The following is a 17,961-nucleotide window of genomic DNA, read 5'->3' as shown; positions in this document are numbered from 1 at the left end:
TCGTCAAGTGGCCATGTGCTGCGAATTAAAGAACACCATTCCGTCTAGGGATTTCACGAAAGCAAATGGGCTTATCTTACAGTATAGCGCAGAATGATTACGCATGACGTTTTTATGTTCATTGGAAAAAGTTATTCTAAAACTCCTCTAGACCCAATGCCGTATCATGAACGCAGCAGAATTTAGGTGCCGCCAAATGCAGACACTGAAGCAGGCCCTCCTATGCTGCCAGCCTAGACGTGCAGAAGTAATCCTAGACTCTACATCAAACCCCACTATCTTCATCATAGCATTCTGCAACTGGAGGAGCGATTTTTGATACCAGCAGGCTTCCACTGACTGACTTTACACAGCTCCAGTAGACACCATCTTCTTCCGGAGGTGGTTCTTGTAATCTCCGATGCTTCCATCCCATCGTCGAACGGTTTTATTTTCACAGACCATGATATCCTTCGCGATTTTGTCAAGCAATCTACTACAAGTCAGCCTAATTGCTCCGAGTAAAGAGTGATTTCAGCAACTGATCTTACCTGAAGTCGTGGGAAACAACGACAACACCTCCGCTGAATGCTTTGATGGCGTCTGCCAAGCTGTCGATCGTTGGGATATCAAGACCATTGGTAGGCTCGTCAAGTAAAATCATGTTAGGTCCCTCAATAGCCAGTAGAGCAAAAACAATTCTGCTCTTCTGACCTTCGGAAAGCGTGCCCATCTTTGCTGTTTGGGATTCTCCGCTCAGACCATAACGACCAAGCTGCTGTCTCCAATATTGGTAATCTTGGCTCTTGTTGCTGTACTTGTCGCGAACGAAGTCAAGTGCCGACTTGGTGAGGTCGAGCTGCTCAGCAGAGTGCTGGCTGTACATTCCCAGCTTCAAATGGGTGTGTCGGGAGACAGTTCCTGCAGTGGGAGAAATTTTGCCAGTAAAGATACGGAGCAATGTCGATTTCCCGACACCATTCGGGCCAACAAGGGCTGTTCGGGAGTCCATGTCTACGCCGAAATCTAGATGTTCATAGAGGTTGTCCGCAGGCTTTCCGGAGTAAGAGAAAGTAACGTCGTCGAGAGAAAGTACAGGTGGTGGTAGTTTCTCAACATCAGCGAATCGGAAGGTGAAGACACGGTCTTGAACTACGGGCTGGATAAAGCCATCTGCCTCCATCTTGTCCAGAATCTTTTGTCGTGACTTTGCTTGCCTGACCAAGTTGGCGTATGTACCCGCCGAAGCAATAAATTTCTTAATGTGCTTAATTTCGTCCTGTTGCTTTTCGTAGGCCTTTTGCTGGTTGACTTCTTGCTCCGTTCGTGTCTTGATGTAGGAGTCATAGTTTCCTCCGTAGTACATGAGCTGCTTTTGGCGCATATCGATCATATTTGTGCAGACACCGTTCAAAAAATCCATACTATGAGATACCAGAATCAAGGTGCGGTCCCATTTTTTCAAGTACTCTTCCAACCACACGCAGGCTTCCAAGTCCAAATGTGCGGTAGGATCGTCCAGCAGAAGAAGCGATGGCTTCACGAAGAGAGCTTTACCTAGTGCAACTCTCATTCGCCAACCACCAGACATATCCTTCGTCTTTTTTGTAATGGTCTTCTTGTTAAAGCCGAGACCGGTAAGAATCAGTGATGCGCGAGTATGGAACGTCGAAGGGTCCATAGATTCCATTCTCTGTTGATGGTTAGCCTTGCCCTTTGCCAACTACATTAAGTAGCGGCTTACCTCGTATAACTCATCCAGAACAGGACTTTCCGGTCCGTCCTTCTCCAGAATATCCTCGGCCAGCTTCTCCAGCCGCGCTAACTCATTTTCAGCCTCCCTCACAACCCACTCCAATGCACCGAGGTCGGAAGGAGGAGCGCCCTCGTTTAATAGGTAGATGTCAACATGCACTCCAATGCACCGAGGTCGGAAGGAGGAGCGCCCTCGTTTAATAGGTAGATGTCAACATGCTCCGGGAAGGGAAACTCGCGCTTGTCGATGGCCTTAAGGAGCGTCGATTTGCCGCATCCGTTCTCTCCCAACAGACCATAGCGGCGTCCATAGTTGACTTCGATTGTAGTGTCGTTGAATAGAACTTTGCCGTGAAAAACGAGGGAGGCTGACGTGATCTTCACATCACGGCTTGCTTCTAGAGAGGCCAACACACCAGTGGTGACTCGATCTGACAAGCCGTGTTCGTCCTCTTGTAGTGTTAGCTTTTTGACTTCTTCACTGATGCCTGTATCGTCTGCGTCCTCGGCGTCTATAAGTTGTTCTGGCTCATCGCCGTTCACGGATGAAGCCTTTGAGGCATTCTTCGATGCAGCCCTCGAGGAAACCTTGGAGGCTGCAGTCTTCTTTGTTGTTGTATCTTTGCCCTCGGCGGCACGCTTGGCCTGGCGAGCAGCTTTTGACGCGGAAACCATGGTGTACTGTGGTGGTCTTGGAATAGGATTTCGGTGTGGAAAGAAGAAAATTTAAAGTGTTGGAGAAACGTCAGGCGTGGCCGGCGGGGTGGGTCGTTATCGATAGCAGGGAAGGTTTATGGGCAAAGCCTCACGGGGTGCTTGAAGTTCAGGAAAACGGTGTAATGAAGACGCTGCACTGGCTCTTAAAACACTTGTCTGGATGCAAATGTTGTAGAAAGACGAAGGGAAAAGAAATCGGCGTTGGCAGCGGGACAAATAAGTTGTGGGCGGACAAGGCGACCAAGGATTAAGAGACGAACTCGAACAAATCTTAGGGCTTTCCTTGACTTGTGGAGGCATGAAAGCGCGCTACCCAATCACATGTAAGGTTTTTTCTCTGCACATATGCATATAATTCAACAGTTTCGGAATAAACGTTTTCCTATCAGTGAAATACGATAGCTAGTTCCTCATAATTCTTTCTCTAACGAATCGCTAGCCTCCGTCAGAGCGCATTGAGAATGTGTTTCATGACTTGGGTGTCACAGTCATACGCTCTGCGCTAAGAGCAGCAGAGGGACGACGATGAAGTTCGGAACTACGCTGTTCGCGAATCCTATCCTTCAGTCCCTCTAACATCTCAACCTCCTTAATGCTTAACGAAAATTGATCAGGAACTGTGACATAGTCTGCCGTAACGATGAGTTTGTAGAGTCCACTCGAGAGACCTGGGGCGTCCAGCTGTTTCCCTCCTGTTGTGATAATACCTTTAGGGAGCTTCTCAACATCGTCATCTTTTTCGCGGCGTATGTCATCCGGGGTCCACCAATAGACGGGAAACTTTCTCTGGATGTTGTTGATGATAAGGCCAACTAGCAACATCAAGGTCGAACCGAGAAGAATCAGTGGCACAAAATGCCATCCCATATCGGTTACATTAGATTGAGTAGCTGCGAGCACTGCCGTGGCGCCTCCAGGTGGGTGGATGGTATTTGTCATAACCATCACACTTGAAGCCACGCCACAGCTGACTGCACCAGCTATCCATCGAATGCTCTCAAAATCTGACCGAAGCTTAAAGAGTTTTGTGATGCCAACCCCAAGGGTTGCTGATATGACATGCCCGAGGATGGAGTTTCGAGGCTGGCCCAAAGATGCCCGGATAGCGTTATATTCAAGAATAGCAGACGCACCCTCGTTGAAATTAGCTAGACCTGAGAAGTGTCATGAGAGGAAGGCTTACAAAACTTGCAATCAAGACAGGCGGGTGATCCTGTTGTATTAACAGGCTGGAATTGAAGACGCCAGCAATTACAGCCAGTCCGCAAAACGCTCCGATGAATGACCAAATACAGACAAGGACGTTCCCAACATCCCTTCGCTCTGATGATCTGCGGTAGCCAAGAAATCTAGAGATGGGGTATGGCAGTCGGTAAAGCTGGGAGGGAGGAATGTATCGGTTTATATAATTGTCTATGTCGAAGTTGAGGTCCTCCGCCGTAGGTATTTTCATGTTGAAACAGGTGACATAACCCTAAACCCTCCGCGGGAAAAGAGAAAAGAAAGTGGAAGAAAGGAAAAAGTATTGAGTATTAAGAGACAGCGAATAATAGCATTACAAAGGGAACACGGATTCACCACAAGCACGTATTCGCGTATGACGATCGCATTCCAAACTGGAGAGCATTCGGATCCTTAGAAGGTTTACCATAACGTAACGAGTACGTACACGATCCAAGAAGCTCAAGAATCTCCTCGGCCACTCAGCATATTTTGTATATAGAACCGGAGATACACGCACTATAATTTCATAGGGGCTTTCTTCCCTTAGCCATAAGCCAAAGTGTCGCATTGCTTCTGCCGTTGATGTGAAGCACTCGGAAAGCTTATGGTGAGGTTTGCCACACAATTAATCGGATAACCACTCTGTGGGAGCTCACGGTGCTGTTCGGCCAGTAAAATTGTTCTTATAAATCTGCTCATATAAAGTACAAAGGTACCACAGGTGTCTCTTCGCAGTGCCAGTTCAAAGCTAGGCAGGAAGTGGGCTGTCGCATCGACGAATTGCATGACGAAGGAAGGGCGCGCAATAATAGAAAGAATATGATTCGGAAGCTAACGCATAATTGCCTCGCAGGAACTATGCAAAGTGAGCATGATGAAAGGTAACAAAGGATCGGGTTGGCGGGACGAAGGGTGGTGTTGGATTCCTTCGCCGGTATTCCTCGACCGAAGATTTCTAAAGATGTCCCAAATAGGAGCGCACACATCATCAAAACAAAGGAAAACTAACTGAAAGCGCCGAAGGCAATTTTGTAAATACTTGCCCAGGCGCATTACCGACAGGGCAACTCTTCAAGTTGCGCCAACGGATAGTGATCAGGCGTTTATTGTGAATCTTACAGGCTCTGCGAATAGCTGGTGGAGTGCTTCAGAAGGATTGCTTTGACAAGATCATGACACGTCTTTAAAGGTTTGGATATTATGCCGAGAAAAGAATCCCGGAGAGGGGAACGTAGTGGTCCTTTTGGCGGAAATCGCAGCTTCCATACGCTCATCTATAGACTTTATAGGAGTGGAATATCATTGACAAATACAATTATATTGTGTTTCATCCTAGGGGCATCATATGTGCATTAGTTCTATAGATATGCAATGTGCACATGCTCGAGTCTCGGGTAATGAATTTGGCCTTTGTCAAGGAGGTTAAGTTTTCTCTACCCCTCCTTCAGCTGTAAAGCTACATATACTGAAATTTTTATGTCTTCCGATTCGGTTGGAATTCAGCTTTCCATGGCGTAGCTGGTTATAGGCGAACCTGGCTGGGAGCATTAAATCGTACTTTTTTTTTAAAATTTCCTTTTGCTCCTCAATGTACCCTACGTACCGCCCATTGATCTTCTATTTCGTTTTTATTCTCGTTTTTCAATATCAGTGAATTTTCTGGCACAGGTGACCATTTCAATAGTTATTGGTGCTAATATCTGGTTTAGAGACACGATTGGTACAACGCAATTGCACCACCAGTACACTAGAATTTGGCGTACTTGAATACCTTTGTATTAGTATACAAAACAACTCCATCGCTAAAGGTTGGCCCTGCCCTCAGCCCCGACTTCTTGTAATTTTGCCTTTCAGAACTTTGAATGCACAGAAGGATATACGAAAACGGAGCCAACCCGACATAGCATGCCAGCCGAAAGCGGTTAAAGAGGGCACCAGCGCATGCAGCCGACGGAAGGCATGGTTGTTGTTCTCTTAAAAAAGCTAGGCTTCGATTTCCAGTAGAAAAGGACGCAGGTTTTGAAAGGCATTGGATAAATGTCATGCAAGTGAATGCGTTGCTCTCACCGACACGACGATGCACCAATGATGTATTACTTCAAGACTTGACGAATCAATCGCGAGAAATAATTCACGAGAGTGTAACTATTGGACACGAAAGGCATAGTTATCTGAGACTTGACTGGCTAGAAATGATGCTTTCCGATAGGTATCCGCAACTATCTTTCACCTCGCATGTGCACTGCATTTGCAACTTTCGAAAGCGACACTGGAGAACAGGTATGCTTTATATAGATCAGCTGCGGTACGAGGCTCTCGGAAATGCTGGGAAAGGTTAACACCGTCTCTTAGGAAACTACGGTTGCCTAAGAAGGGAGCTGAGCGAGGCCATGTCACTGAAGTATCGTAGTGGTCGAAAAGAAAACCACAAACTGGGCGCAAAACGCAATGACAATAGTCACAATAGCAGCAAAGTCACAATAGAAGATGCTATAATATTATTTTAGCATGTTTGTAGCATATATATATATACATATATTATTTTGCAGGAATGAAAACGTCGCCCTTCCTCTAGCAATCCAAAAGGAATCCTGCGCGCGCCGCCCTAATCTCGTCTGCTCGCTTCAAGGCCAAACAAGGTCAGGCCCGCTGCTCTCGCCTTCCCCAACAACCCGCCCACGCCCGCGACCGACCATCACTGCATCACGCAAATCCATCAAAACATTCACCACAACTTATCGTGAAACTCCCAAAAACCCGCTAGATCGACTTTTCTCGACGAGGGCTTTCATTTAACACGGCTCACGAGGATTTTGGGGCACAAGCTGAGCTCGTAACCGCCGCTTTCTCGCGCGCAGCTACCGCTAGGCCGTCGCCCTTTGCGACCGAGCGCAGATTTTGCGCCAAGCTTAGGCGCCCGGGAGCCAGCGTACGCGCAGCGGGATCACGGCTACGCTACAACCTTCGCCTCTTGCTACTGTCTACAACCACCAAACATGACGCAACGAGCCACTGGGCAGCGGTTTCGCCAGCGCAAACTATCCACAAAGCAAAACCTACCTGTGCTGCGCGAAAATGAGGTCGAGAAGCTGCCCGACGACGACGCGCAACGCCACATTCCCAAGGTCGAAACCGGTGTCGAGAAAGGCGAGGAAATCGTAAGTTTTCACGCTTAGCCCGATTCATCACCTTCACAGCCCCCTATTTTTCTGCCCGATTCCACACCTTCGATATCACTACGTGATGAGTCATCATTACGATACTCTGCTTAGTCCACTCACCTTTTTGCATCTCGCAATATGGAATTGAAGTATTAATGCATTGCAAAATAGGAACATCACTTACAAGCCGTAATATCCGCGTCTCAAGCTGCAGCGACCGGCGGTAAGGTCGCACAACTCTACATTCCAACTCCTGATGCCGTCGCGAGTAGTCTGCAATATGAGCAGCTCTATCCGCGGCATTTCGCCCAGCCAGCCACTTATATCCGCTTTTCATCCACCGTAGAGGACTGCGTAGGATGCCCTTACTGCATGACCTCCGAGGATATGCTCTTTCTCAAGGAGATGAACCAAAAGAAGGGAAAGGCAATCCAATGTGCTGAAGATGAATTTGAAGAAGTGATGAACTTTTTCGAGGAAACTGCCCAAACGAAACAGCCGTATGCGGCAGTGGATAATCCTCCAGTATTATCCTACGAGGAAATTGAAACTGAATTCGATGAGACGATCAGCGAATCCTCAAGGAGATTTGCGAAAGATATCTATGAGCATTGGAAGAATCAACGATTGCTGACAAACAATCGGGGTCTAATGCCAACCTTGAAATTCGAGACAAACTTAGAGACAGATGACTCCGACCCATACGTGTGCTTCCGACGGCGCGAGGTGCGGCAGGTCCGCAAGACGCGTGGCAGAGATGCGCAGGTGACAGAGAAATTAAAGAAACTAAGAAAGGAACTGGAGGAGGCACGATACCTGATGTCTAGGGTCAAGGTTCGAGAGGTAATGGGCCGAGAACAGCTGGCCATTGACAGGCAGATCTTCGAGCAACGTGCTGCAGTGAAAGAGGTAAAGAGGAAACTCAGTATTAAAGGAGATGACGAAGACCTCATCAACCAGAAGGTATTTGAGATATCCAAAGGATATGTCTGGACTTACTGACCAGAATGCAGCCGGCACCGAAACCGAAGCCCAAGGTGGATTCGACAGCCGTGCAACGCGGTATTCCTGGCATGGGACCAAAACCTCAACTCACACGTCCAGATGGTCGCCTGCTAGACTCCGACCTCGTGTCTTTACAAGAACAGTTGGCAAAGAAAGAAGAGGCCATCAATAGTTTCATCGAAGAGAACTTGGCCAAGCACCAGAAGTGGAACCAGGGCTGGGAAGATCTTACTTGGCGACCAATTACTCCGCCTCTGGAGCAGGCAGCCTCCAGATCCACTTTCCGTCCGGTAACTTGCCAACAGTTACCCACACCCCCAGCATCAGTGTCATCTGAAAACTCTGGTGACAATTTGAATGCTGACCAAGATATGAACAAGACGGAGAAGCGAAACAGAGTCGTAGTTCGCTATGCTTCACCGCCAGACGACGTGCCATACCTAGACCAGCGGCGATATCGACGTCGCAAGGGGCGAGGTGGGCGAGTCATGGTCGACCGTCGAGGCGTGAAACGGCCATGCCCAGAACCAATTGATGAGCGCGTCCTTGATCGACACAAATATTCTGGCGATAGTAGCGAGGATGAGCAGCTGTACTTTGTTGACCCATATGATAATCTGCACATCAAGTACCGTATGATGATAGACAGACAGGGTGAAAAGGGGCAGGGTGTTGTCCAGAGGAGTATTGGAGATTCGAACCATCTACACCAGAACCACAACAGATCGGCATCAGGACATCTATTGCCACCTTCGAATGCTGCAGGCTGAAAGGTTTGCTCACTCATCTTGGAGTCCGATTACATTGTTACTTTCTCCGTGAAACACCATTCTTGACTTCTCAAGGATTTTTCGAGTCCTGTATCTTGTTCGAGCGACTGAGCGAGTTTAGAGTCTTTGATGGAAGACTGAATTCTGTTCATGTACAATAGTCCTCCAGTGGACGTTCGGTGCCGAATGATCAAGTCCGCCAAACCAGCTTGAGGGAAGCTTTTTGGGAGAAACCTAGGAGCATGTAGATTAGTAGCCATCACTGGCATAAAGAAACAAACAATAATAGTAGCTCACCCGAGCCGCTGCCACCATATCTTTTCTATTGCTGTGAAATCCTGTCCGTTGTTTATGGTAAAGCCAAGTCTAGGCAATTCTCCTTTTCTTGTTTGCGCTGGCCTGGGGGCTCCTCTCGTTCCTTTTCAATGGGTCCTCTCCCGCTCTTTCGATCGTCTCTTTCAAGGCCTTTTCGGTCTCTTCCAATATCAATTTCTCCCCAATTCTCACTTCAATGGCCATTTTCATTCGCTTCAGTTTTTGAGAAGCTATCTCTATAGGAATTGTAACGCTAGCCAATTGGAAGAGCATATCCACGTCTTCTTTACGACTCGTCGAATATTGCGTAGTCCGATTTCTGAGTATACTCAAAAGGGCTTTTGTTCCTTGGGGTGACAGGTTGTCGACTTTTGGTAATTTTCCTTTAGCTCTAAGACGGTCGAACTCAGCTGTGGGGACCAGGAAGGTCTCGATAAGGACAAGGAGTTCAGGTGAGATGTTTCCCACAAGATCCTGGCCAAGGCGACTTTGGTATGAGATATCATAGCCGGAGTCGATGATTCCGTGCTCTTCCAAATATAAAAGCTAACCGGTGTCAGATACGTTTAGCTGACGCATTCGATGCATAACTTACTCTATCTTCAACAACAGATGCTGAAATTTGGCTTTCAGATTCTATAACTTCACAAACGATTTCGAAAGGAACCTCAACCACGTCGTACTGCGCGTAGTTGGTTGTGATATATCCATACCGCCGAAGCAAGTCCGAACGGGGTAAAGGACCATAGTCGTTGAATATTTCCTCTCCGGCAACAATGGGTTTAAGTGCCTTCATTGTCAATACGTCACTCTCATAGAAAAGTCTCGCCTATCCACTGGGTTAGCAAAAACTGCAGTCTTAAGGACGAGATGTGGCGTCATACGTTATTCCTATCCGCGTCGGCATTTAGCATATCTGCTAACGGCACCATACCTTTCGGGAGCGCTTCATCATCTTCTTCTGAAGCATACCCCTCCTCGTCTACTTCTTTATTGGACTCCACGGGCTCGATGTCAAAGGCGTAGGCCATAATTGTCGAGCCCATTCTGTGCGCCAAGACCAGCAGATCCGCGTCGGACAATGCGTAATTACGTCGAATCTCTTCCGGAAAGAAAACCTTTTCGTTTTCTCGAATGATTGGTATTACTGTTTCTTTGAACAAATTGTCCGCTCCCTCTTTCCCAATTTTGCCGCGCACAGCGCTGGCCTGAAGCTCTGCCAGCTCATCCTCGGACCAAAACATAAGCGTGTTAAACTCGGTAGGCAGAACATCGAAATAAGACTCCCAAGGAGAATTTGCGCCCTGCAGATACTCGTATATCATGACGAGGATGAGAGAGGCCCATGGGTCGAGTCCTTGGAGTGCTTCGCGGAGTTTGACGGAAAGGGCAGAGTTCTCTACGCTGAGTACGGACGTGCGGGGAATGCTGAAGAGAAGCTCATCCTCTGCAATATGTGAAATTGCAACTAAACTGTAGATCAGCCGACGAGCTCTCTTACCCAGTGAATGCAAGTTAAAGAAGTTTGGGAGGATTATCTCAAGAATTACTTGAAGACATATCCGCTTACCCACACCGCGTCCAGCATCATATTCCCGCAGGTCCCGAAGCGCGATTTTGCTGCTGATATTGGCTGAAGATTTAGCTAGCCAGGCCATAAAGGCCTCAGATTCAGCCTGGAAATCGTCTGCCATTGCTGAATACTTGGTCAAGCAAAAGGAGTGTTGGGGGAAGAATTGTAGCAAGAGTAATATTCGCTATTGGCGAACTTAATGGTGGACATTTTAGCGGATCTCCAGTAGGCTAAGCGGCTCCGGGAGTTGTTCCATGCCTTATCGATAACCTGAATTCTTGGCGTATCAAAGTTCCTGCGTCACAAACACCACGCGAGCACTTTGCTGTCTTGGACACAGGATGATAGCCCTCGGACTCGAAGGCAGCGCTAACAAACTTGGCGTCGGCATCATCCAGCATTTGTCTCTCTCAAAGCCCCCGAAAATCCTCGCAAACCTCCGCCACACATATGTTTCCCCGCCTGGAGAAGGTTTCCTCCCAAAAGACACCGCTAAACACCACCGAACATGGGTTGTAAGGCTGATTAAGCAGGCGATGCGCCAGGCAGGGGTGATGGTTGATCATCTAGATTGCATATGCTATACAAAAGGACCAGGAATGGGTGCGCCGTTGCAGAGCGTTGCAATTGCCGCAAGGACGCTCGCGCTACTGTGGGGAAAGGAATTGGTTGGAGTTAACCACTGCGTGGGGCGTGAGTTGAGCAAACTCCACATTACTGCATGGCACCCAGGGCTGCTGATCATCATTCTTTCATACCTCAGATATTGAAATGGGTCGCGCAATCACTCGCGCTCAAAACCCGGTTGTGCTATACGTTTCCGGCGGCAACACTCAAGTCATAGCTTACTCGTCGCGCTGCTACCGCATCTTCGGTGAAGCCTTAGATCTCGCCGTGGGTAACTGTCTTGACCGTTTCGCGCGCACAATACGAATCCCAAATGATCCTGCGCCTGGCTACAACATCGAGCAGCTGGCAAAGAAGGGGAAGAATCTGATTGACCTACCATATGCAGTCAAAGGCATGGATGCGTCGTTCTCTGGCATATTAGCGGTGGCGGATGTGCTTGCGGCGCAAATATCAGATGATTTGCCCGAAGAGAAACGGTTGAAAACTGAGGAGGGTGAAATAGTAACGAAAGAGGATCTTTGCTTTTCGCTGCAAGAGACCGTGTTCGCGATGCTCGTTGAGATAACTGAGCGGGCTATGGCACATGTGGGGTCCAATCAAGTGTTAGTTGTGGGTGGGGTGGGCTGTAATGAGCGGCTACAGGAAATGATGGGACTGATGGCACGAGATAGAGGCGGGAGTGTCTTTGCCACTGACGAGAGATTTTGCATTGATAATGGAATTATGATTGCCCACGCCGGGTTGCTCGCATACGAGACAGGAGTTAGGACAAAATTGGAGGATAGTACGTGCACACAAAGGTATAGAACGGACGAAGTGTTTGTTGGTTGGAGGGATTGAGGGGCCGATGCGGACAATTTACGTGGAAATGAATAACATATCAGTACACAGCATTTAATTGGAGTGGGGTTCACGGCGCATAACTAATCGCCTCTTCAACCGTGTTTAGAAGTATTGAACATTGAAAAGAAAGGTGATCCTGAGGAGCCACATGATCTAGAGAAATCTCAAAACACTTTTAAGATTGATGCGCCGTACCAGGAAATTAGAGGGAGGTTGAAGGAAAGCGCCAGAAATCTATGCCCACCCATCCTAACTTGAAAAATGTTCATGCCGGTGTCCAGATTCCCCCTCTACCTAGATGCCCGAGATTCTCTAGTGCACCTGTAGTGAGCTAAATGACACCCTAAAATTAATTTCCATCTACAGAGTTGAGAGGATGAAAAAAACGCCTAACCATCGTGATCATCGTCGTTATGTGAGTCTCATACGCGAACATAGTTGTGCCCCTTCAATGCTAGATGCTTAGGGAGCAAAAGCAGTTATGGCTCCTAGTCCTTGGATGCAATTTTGCAGGTATTATTCGACTTATTCGCCGTTCACGCTTGTTGGTTTGTACATGATGGTAGTAAGAAACTGCAACGCATTAATGGGAAATGCCATCTGGCCTATATTGCTCCACAAAACTCACCTTCCGCTTATACCTTGTTGTTGCACTCGTCGCTAGAACATTACTCTTGATACTGCTTGTCGCCAGATGATTCAGCACTGTGTGGTTTGGCATGATTAGAACACTGCTATCGTCCTTCATTGGCGTGGTACCATTGAGAATGCTCTTGCTGAGGAACATGGGTAGTGTAGGCGGCGTTGGCAAATTGCTAACTGCTGCATTGGCACGACCAAACCGTTGGGATTCTTCTGGCGCGTCCAGATCTGCCAAATAGCGGGGTATCACTTGGTGGTACTGCTTTGGAGACGAGGGCGCGATTGGAACCGGCTTAGTAAGAGCGCGAGCTTCAGCAATAGGCTGCAGTGGAGTTTTAGGCGCCACTGGTCTAAGTTCTGGGGTTGGGGGCAGAACCTGAGGGGGATAAAGTCCGGGAGGTATTACAATTTCGGGTACAGGTGCGGGCTCTGGTTGTTTGCCAGCAATGCCGACAGCCGCAGGAGGTTGAGGAAGATCATCTGGGGACACTTCAATGTAGTTGACGAGAATGTTGGTGAAGTCCACAGCCGTAGGGAGAGAATCCGAAAGCCGCATCTCCCCGTCCACAATGAACTTAAGGTGATGGGTACCCGGGACGAGATTGATGATTGCGGAGAGTGCATCTTTATGTTTACTAGGACCACTGCAGTCGTATGTAATGTCAGCGTTTTGTGCAACCTCAACATTAGGCAAATGAACGAGTTGGCATTTCACATGTTAACTCAGTACACTTCGCGTTGCTAATTGACATGATTTCAGGACTCGGGCTGGGTGTGAAAAATGTGCCTGTACGGAAGGATGCATGCGAAGGGGAGGGCGCATGAGCGGATCAAACGAGGCTTTGAAGGTTTTGAGAGAAGGTTAAAAGCAAAGACGCACATGACGGAAACATCTCACTTACTCTTTATGTAACCTGTATTTTCGATCCCAGTTACCAGCGAAAGTGCCTGTCACGTAAACTCGATCGCCTCCCTGTGTCCACTCGATAAGTGTTGGCACGGCTGGTCGAGCACCAGCTTCATCTCCGTGAAGAAGACCATCTCCCAGGTCATCATCATCCACCGTCGTACTGCTCAGCACAGAGGACCGTCGCGGCAGTATGCCATCCACGTCAACAGGATCAAGAGGGGCAGATAGGTCTGCGGGGGAGATGATGGGAGAGCCAGGCGTATGCACTTCCTCCTCGATAGGTAATGGCAGACGCGGAGGCCGGGTGTACTGAGACTGCGAGGGCGGTATGTAATATGCTTCTTGGGAAGAAACGGCAGGGCCAATGGCTGCAGGTCCGAATCTGTTATAGGTCTCCGCCGAAGGTGCGGGGACATCAACCGGTTTTGTTAGAGGAGATGGGCGCGCGGGCGGCGGCGTGGACTCTCTCGCAAGCTTCTCACGGGACTGGTCATTGCCCATCTTCTCCTCAAGGGTGGGCTTCTCTCTTAAGGGTATGTCGTGGGCTCGCAGTTGCGGTGTCACCAACGCGGCGGAGGTTGTCTGTGATCGGCTACGAGAATGCTGGCGGACAGTGGAGGAATGCGCGGTGGCACTTTCAAGACTGGCACTTGGAGGGGCGGCAGTAGCCTTGACGTTAGAAAGCGCCTGGATGCTTTCACGGCGACGCGGCTCCCTCCGCACTGAGTGACTTGGGTGAACAGTCGCGGAGCCATGTGACGCAGTCGCTGATGCCGGGGACTGCGGATTGCTCGTGGGTGTAGTTGCGCGGGAGGGATTGTTTCCCATGGCCTCTGCCAGTGCGTTTGGGGGGCATATAAGAGTGCTGTGGGCTCGGTAGGGCTGGACTGGCACACTCTTGGTCCCATTCAGATATCGAGGTGAGATCTCGGGTCGGGAGGAGGCAACCTGCTAAGAGACACGCTGCAGGGGGGGTGCGCAGTCCCTCGGCCACAGCACAGGCCAGCATCTTACAACCATCTCAGATCACCACCGCATACCTGCCATACCAGCTTTCACTACCTTGCTCGCTTGGTGTTAATGGTGATGAGGGTGCGGGTCTAAAGTCTAAATGCCATGCCGGGTCTGCCTTTCCTTTCCTTAACCTTTCTAGAAACATGACATGACTGTCACGAACCCATCAAAACTATCACCATGACTGCCTACGACTATCTGGCCGCCACGCTCACAGTTCTCTATTACATCCTCTACCCCATCGTCAAACTCGTCCAATGGCTTTTGATTGCGCTGTCGCCGCTCTGGTACGCCGTGCAGTTCTTTCTTCTTCCTCTGACACATCTCGGTCACGTTCTCCTGGGAACATTCCTCTTCCCTTTCCACCCTCAGTTGCTGAGCAACATCGAGGTAAGAATCTGGCCGTGTTAATAGTTGGCTTTATGACTAAGAGTCTGCAATATTAGACTATCTACATATATTTAGGCGTCGCAGGTCTCATCGGATTCGTGGCTGGCGGCTTTATCCATCTTTGCTTTGGTTTCCTCTCCGCGGTACTCAACATCGACTCTACCGCCGGAAACACACAAGAAAAGGGGAGGACAGCAGCTTCATATCGGGCAGCAAGGCGCAAGAAGAAGATGCAGTCTCTCGATTACCCATTGAGCCCACCTCTACTGAAGACGGAGGAGACAATCCAACCCCAACGAGGTCTGCTTTCACAAACTATAATTGAGGAAGAGGATTCCGACTTTTAATTGCGGGGGAGAGGTCGTGTACCATACCATGCGCTAATGATACCCAATGTCTCTGCCGGAGTGTGAAATGTAATCGAAATCCCTATGCCGCATTGCAAGGTGAGTGAAGGTAGCGGAAAGTGCGAAAGTGAAACAAGCCGTGGCTGTAATGGGCGCCGTAAATTCCATTGTTCTAGATAGATGAATTAAAAACTCCAACACCTTTGGAAATACAGCTTCATCACAGCGAGATTCCAGCACCTGTCGATCTGGGATTAATGATATCCGATTGAATTAACAAAGCCATCGTTCTTCCATCTATTTCGATGGAGTCGACTGTTAGCCAGCGTATTATACAAACTGCCCAGGTTACTATGATTTCGTCTGCAAGACACCGCAATTTCAACGAGTTTATTTGTAGTATGCTTTTCGTAGCAGAGCTATAAAGGTTATAACAGTGCTTTAACCTGATAGGAATGGATCATGAAAGTTAGACATACCGTCAAATATGCATATTGTAATTCCCGTCCCTTCATGTGATATAGCAGGCCTAGGCTCGCTACTGTTAGTAGCATCAAAAGGGCAGATCCGATCAAGAATTTCCACAACAACATTTCGACTGACTTCGGAAAATTTTTGTTGATTGGATATAGATAATCGCTATCCGGTCGCTCCTTAGTTTTCAGTACAGCGAATACAGCTGGTTAGCCGGTTTGTCCGGAGTGGGGAGGTGTTTGACAGCTCACTAAAGCTTAAAAGGGGCTAAAGAAGGTAGATGAAGACTCTAGAGTAGGGGTATTGTAACTTTCAATGGAAAACCAATGCGGCACTTCCCATCCGTAGTAGAGAGGTCAGTGAGAGGGTAGATGAAAGCAAAGACTATAATGGTTCCAAAACCAGAAGCAACGACTATCATTCTTGCAAGCCATATCCAATCATGAGCACGTCGTAGGTAAGGTGCACGCAATACGTGGGCTCTTTCGACTAAGAGTATATACGTATTTCCGTTAGAATACAATAGTCTTCAGATGTAGAGGTTCTTAAAACGAAAAGAAGAAAGATAGATTTCTGATCTAGGCACTTGGGTAACTAGACGGAGATCTTACATAGTCACCTTGCTGCTCACATAGAAGACGAGGCAAATGAGGATAGCAGTACGGCATATGGTAAACGAACATAACCCGAGCCCGCTTTCAACAATGGCCGCGGCAATGACGAAGGCAACTGCCAGCATATAGAGGGTTACAACGATGGGGCGAATGAAGTCCATTGCTAAGAGGTTGTTGAATCGAAGTTGCTTGGCACGGAAGCCTGTCTACGGTCGTACCAAGCATCGATGCAAGCAACATGCATAGTAGCGAGACGACGGTTATATCGTCCGCACGTAAGGAGCTTCTCCATAATGTACAGGGGCGCTTGCTCATCCAGATGGACTATCTCGTTCCCGGAGACCTGTCTCATGGTGTATGGGGCTCTTCCGTGCTGAGTGGGTCGGAAAGAGCGGACGATCGTAAGGCAGGATAATGGGAGTGGCAAAAACTACCTGCATCTACGACCAAATTGTCATGAGCATACCACGGCGAAGCACAAGAGGCAGCAGCATATCATAAGGACAATGAGATAACGGCCATATATGACTGTAGGCGTTGAAAGTGATAATTCTGAGGGATAGTTAGGTTTCTAAGCCCGCTGCCTCATAACTGGGCCGCAGCATAAACCGAGATTAAGTTGCTGCACGGCAAGCCCTGATGGTGTGCCAAAGTGGAAAGAACCAAAGGCCGAGATCGTCGAGAGATTTTATCAGTGTCTTCCGTTTGGATATGCCTATCGCGCCCGGTATGATCGTCTAAAGATGATAGAGTGCAATTTGATCTGCCAAACGCGGGTCTGGAGAACGCCTGCTGTTGGTAAAGGCAGATACAATGAAGGGCTGGAGATTTTACCTGGAAAGCCGAAGTGTGGTACCAAAAGTGGAAAGGTTTTTGTTTTACACGCCAAGCAGCGCGCTAGAATGTAGGGAAGCAAGGCTACGCAGTTATGGTAGACCTGTCCCTTAACCCGTCAGGGTAGAGTGCGTGGTCTGTGCGCGAACACCAGGATCAAGACCAGGCTTGCGGAGGATAAATTATCCTATCCAGTCGGGCGGATAATAATCCTATCTGAGGATAGCCCGGATATCGGATAATATCCGGATAATATCTAAATATCCGTAAAATTTTTAACTACGAAACTAAACCTTTACCCCCTATTATACGACGCTATAAATATAGCTAGTACTAGTAAAATTTACCCTAAAAACCTTAACGATAATAATTTCTTTAAAGTTAATATACTTTCTACCCTTTTAAGCGGCGTTAAGACTAAAGCTAATACTGGTTTAATCCTAATTACTTATATAATATAGATCTTAAGATAAGTCTCCTTAATTTATAAACATACTTATACGGTAATAAAGGAAGAAAAGGCTTATATAAAGAAACGCTACTTTTGTAAATACTATCCTCCTTAAAACCTAAAAGGACACTATTCTTTAACTATTAGATTATAAGGCCATTTTAAAAAATATAATATTAAATAAAATTTAGTAAAGAACTAAAAGCGTATAATAGTAAAAGATTGGGGAAAAAGATCTTTTTTAGAACTATATTAAAAGCTTTTAGTAAAAGGAGAAGTTTAAGGTTTTAAGGGTAAGGTTCTAAAGCATATA

At 47.8% G+C, this 17,961-nt stretch overlaps 8 protein-coding genes across 8 annotated transcripts; 3 read left to right on the top strand and 5 right to left on the bottom strand.

Annotated features, from left to right (window-relative positions):
* Positions 1 to 78: 78 nt before the first annotated feature.
* K441DRAFT_703593 (ATP-binding cassette sub-family F member 3) lies at positions 79 to 2,685 on the bottom strand. Its single transcript, XM_067653484.1, has 4 exons — positions 1,951 to 2,685; positions 1,724 to 1,888; positions 531 to 1,672; positions 79 to 472 (listed from the first exon to the last, which is right to left on the bottom strand). The coding sequence occupies exons 1-4, from the start codon at positions 2,407 to 2,409 to the stop codon at positions 346 to 348; spliced, it is 1,893 nt and encodes a 630-aa protein (XP_067507544.1). The 5' UTR covers positions 2,410 to 2,685; the 3' UTR covers positions 79 to 345.
* A 234-nt stretch (positions 2,686 to 2,919) lies between these two features.
* Positions 2,920 to 3,904, bottom strand: K441DRAFT_685067 (uncharacterized protein; the record flags this gene model as incomplete). Its single annotated transcript, XM_067651843.1, has 2 exons — positions 2,920 to 3,585; positions 3,635 to 3,904. 2 exons carry the CDS (start codon positions 3,902 to 3,904, stop codon positions 2,920 to 2,922), a joined length of 936 nt encoding a protein of 311 aa, XP_067507543.1.
* Positions 3,905 to 6,252: 2,348 nt separating this feature from the next.
* Positions 6,253 to 8,921, top strand: K441DRAFT_654965 (uncharacterized protein). Its single transcript, XM_067647764.1, has 3 exons — positions 6,253 to 6,833; positions 7,008 to 7,799; positions 7,850 to 8,921. Exons 1-3 carry the CDS (start codon positions 6,672 to 6,674, stop codon positions 8,609 to 8,611), a joined length of 1,716 nt encoding a protein of 571 aa, XP_067507542.1. The 5' UTR covers positions 6,253 to 6,671; the 3' UTR covers positions 8,612 to 8,921.
* Positions 8,922 to 8,977: 56 nt separating this feature from the next.
* Positions 8,978 to 10,620, bottom strand: K441DRAFT_674692 (SET domain-containing protein RMS1; the record flags this gene model as incomplete). Its single annotated transcript, XM_067650781.1, has 4 exons — positions 8,978 to 9,472; positions 9,522 to 9,755; positions 9,811 to 10,394; positions 10,497 to 10,620. The coding sequence occupies 4 exons, from the start codon at positions 10,618 to 10,620 to the stop codon at positions 8,978 to 8,980; spliced, it is 1,437 nt and encodes a 478-aa protein (XP_067507541.1).
* A 484-nt stretch (positions 10,621 to 11,104) lies between these two features.
* K441DRAFT_654963 (uncharacterized protein) lies at positions 11,105 to 12,352 on the top strand. Its single transcript, XM_067647763.1, has 2 exons — positions 11,105 to 11,192; positions 11,263 to 12,352. Exon 2 carries the CDS (start codon positions 11,271 to 11,273, stop codon positions 11,967 to 11,969), a length of 699 nt encoding a protein of 232 aa, XP_067507540.1. The 5' UTR covers positions 11,105 to 11,192; positions 11,263 to 11,270; the 3' UTR covers positions 11,970 to 12,352.
* Positions 12,353 to 12,555: 203 nt separating this feature from the next.
* K441DRAFT_545301 (carbohydrate-binding module family 48 protein) lies at positions 12,556 to 14,352 on the bottom strand (the record flags this gene model as incomplete). The annotated part of the gene is made up of 2 exons (XM_067642804.1): positions 12,556 to 13,258; positions 13,517 to 14,352. The coding sequence occupies 2 exons, from the start codon at positions 14,350 to 14,352 to the stop codon at positions 12,556 to 12,558; spliced, it is 1,539 nt and encodes a 512-aa protein (XP_067507539.1).
* Positions 14,353 to 14,502: 150 nt separating this feature from the next.
* Positions 14,503 to 15,512, top strand: K441DRAFT_604801 (uncharacterized protein). The gene is made up of 2 exons (XM_067645353.1): positions 14,503 to 14,928; positions 14,985 to 15,512. Exons 1-2 carry the CDS (start codon positions 14,719 to 14,721, stop codon positions 15,273 to 15,275), a joined length of 501 nt encoding a protein of 166 aa, XP_067507538.1. The 5' UTR covers positions 14,503 to 14,718; the 3' UTR covers positions 15,276 to 15,512.
* Positions 15,513 to 16,038: 526 nt separating this feature from the next.
* Positions 16,039 to 16,566, bottom strand: K441DRAFT_740930 (uncharacterized protein; the record flags this gene model as incomplete). The annotated part of the gene is made up of 2 exons (XM_067654369.1): positions 16,039 to 16,276; positions 16,361 to 16,566. Coding segments are annotated over 2 exons (444 nt in total), but the record flags the coding sequence as incomplete, so codon positions are not given.
* Between the last annotated feature and the right edge of the window lie 1,395 nt (positions 16,567 to 17,961).

The sequence above is a fragment of the Cenococcum geophilum genome (assembly GCF_001692895.1).
Source record: "Cenococcum geophilum 1.58 unplaced genomic scaffold K441scaffold_8, whole genome shotgun sequence".
NCBI lineage: Eukaryota > Fungi > Ascomycota > Dothideomycetes > Gloniales > Gloniaceae > Cenococcum > Cenococcum geophilum.
The sequence above is the reverse complement of the archived record's forward strand: the minus strand, read 5'-3'. Positions and strand labels throughout refer to the sequence as shown.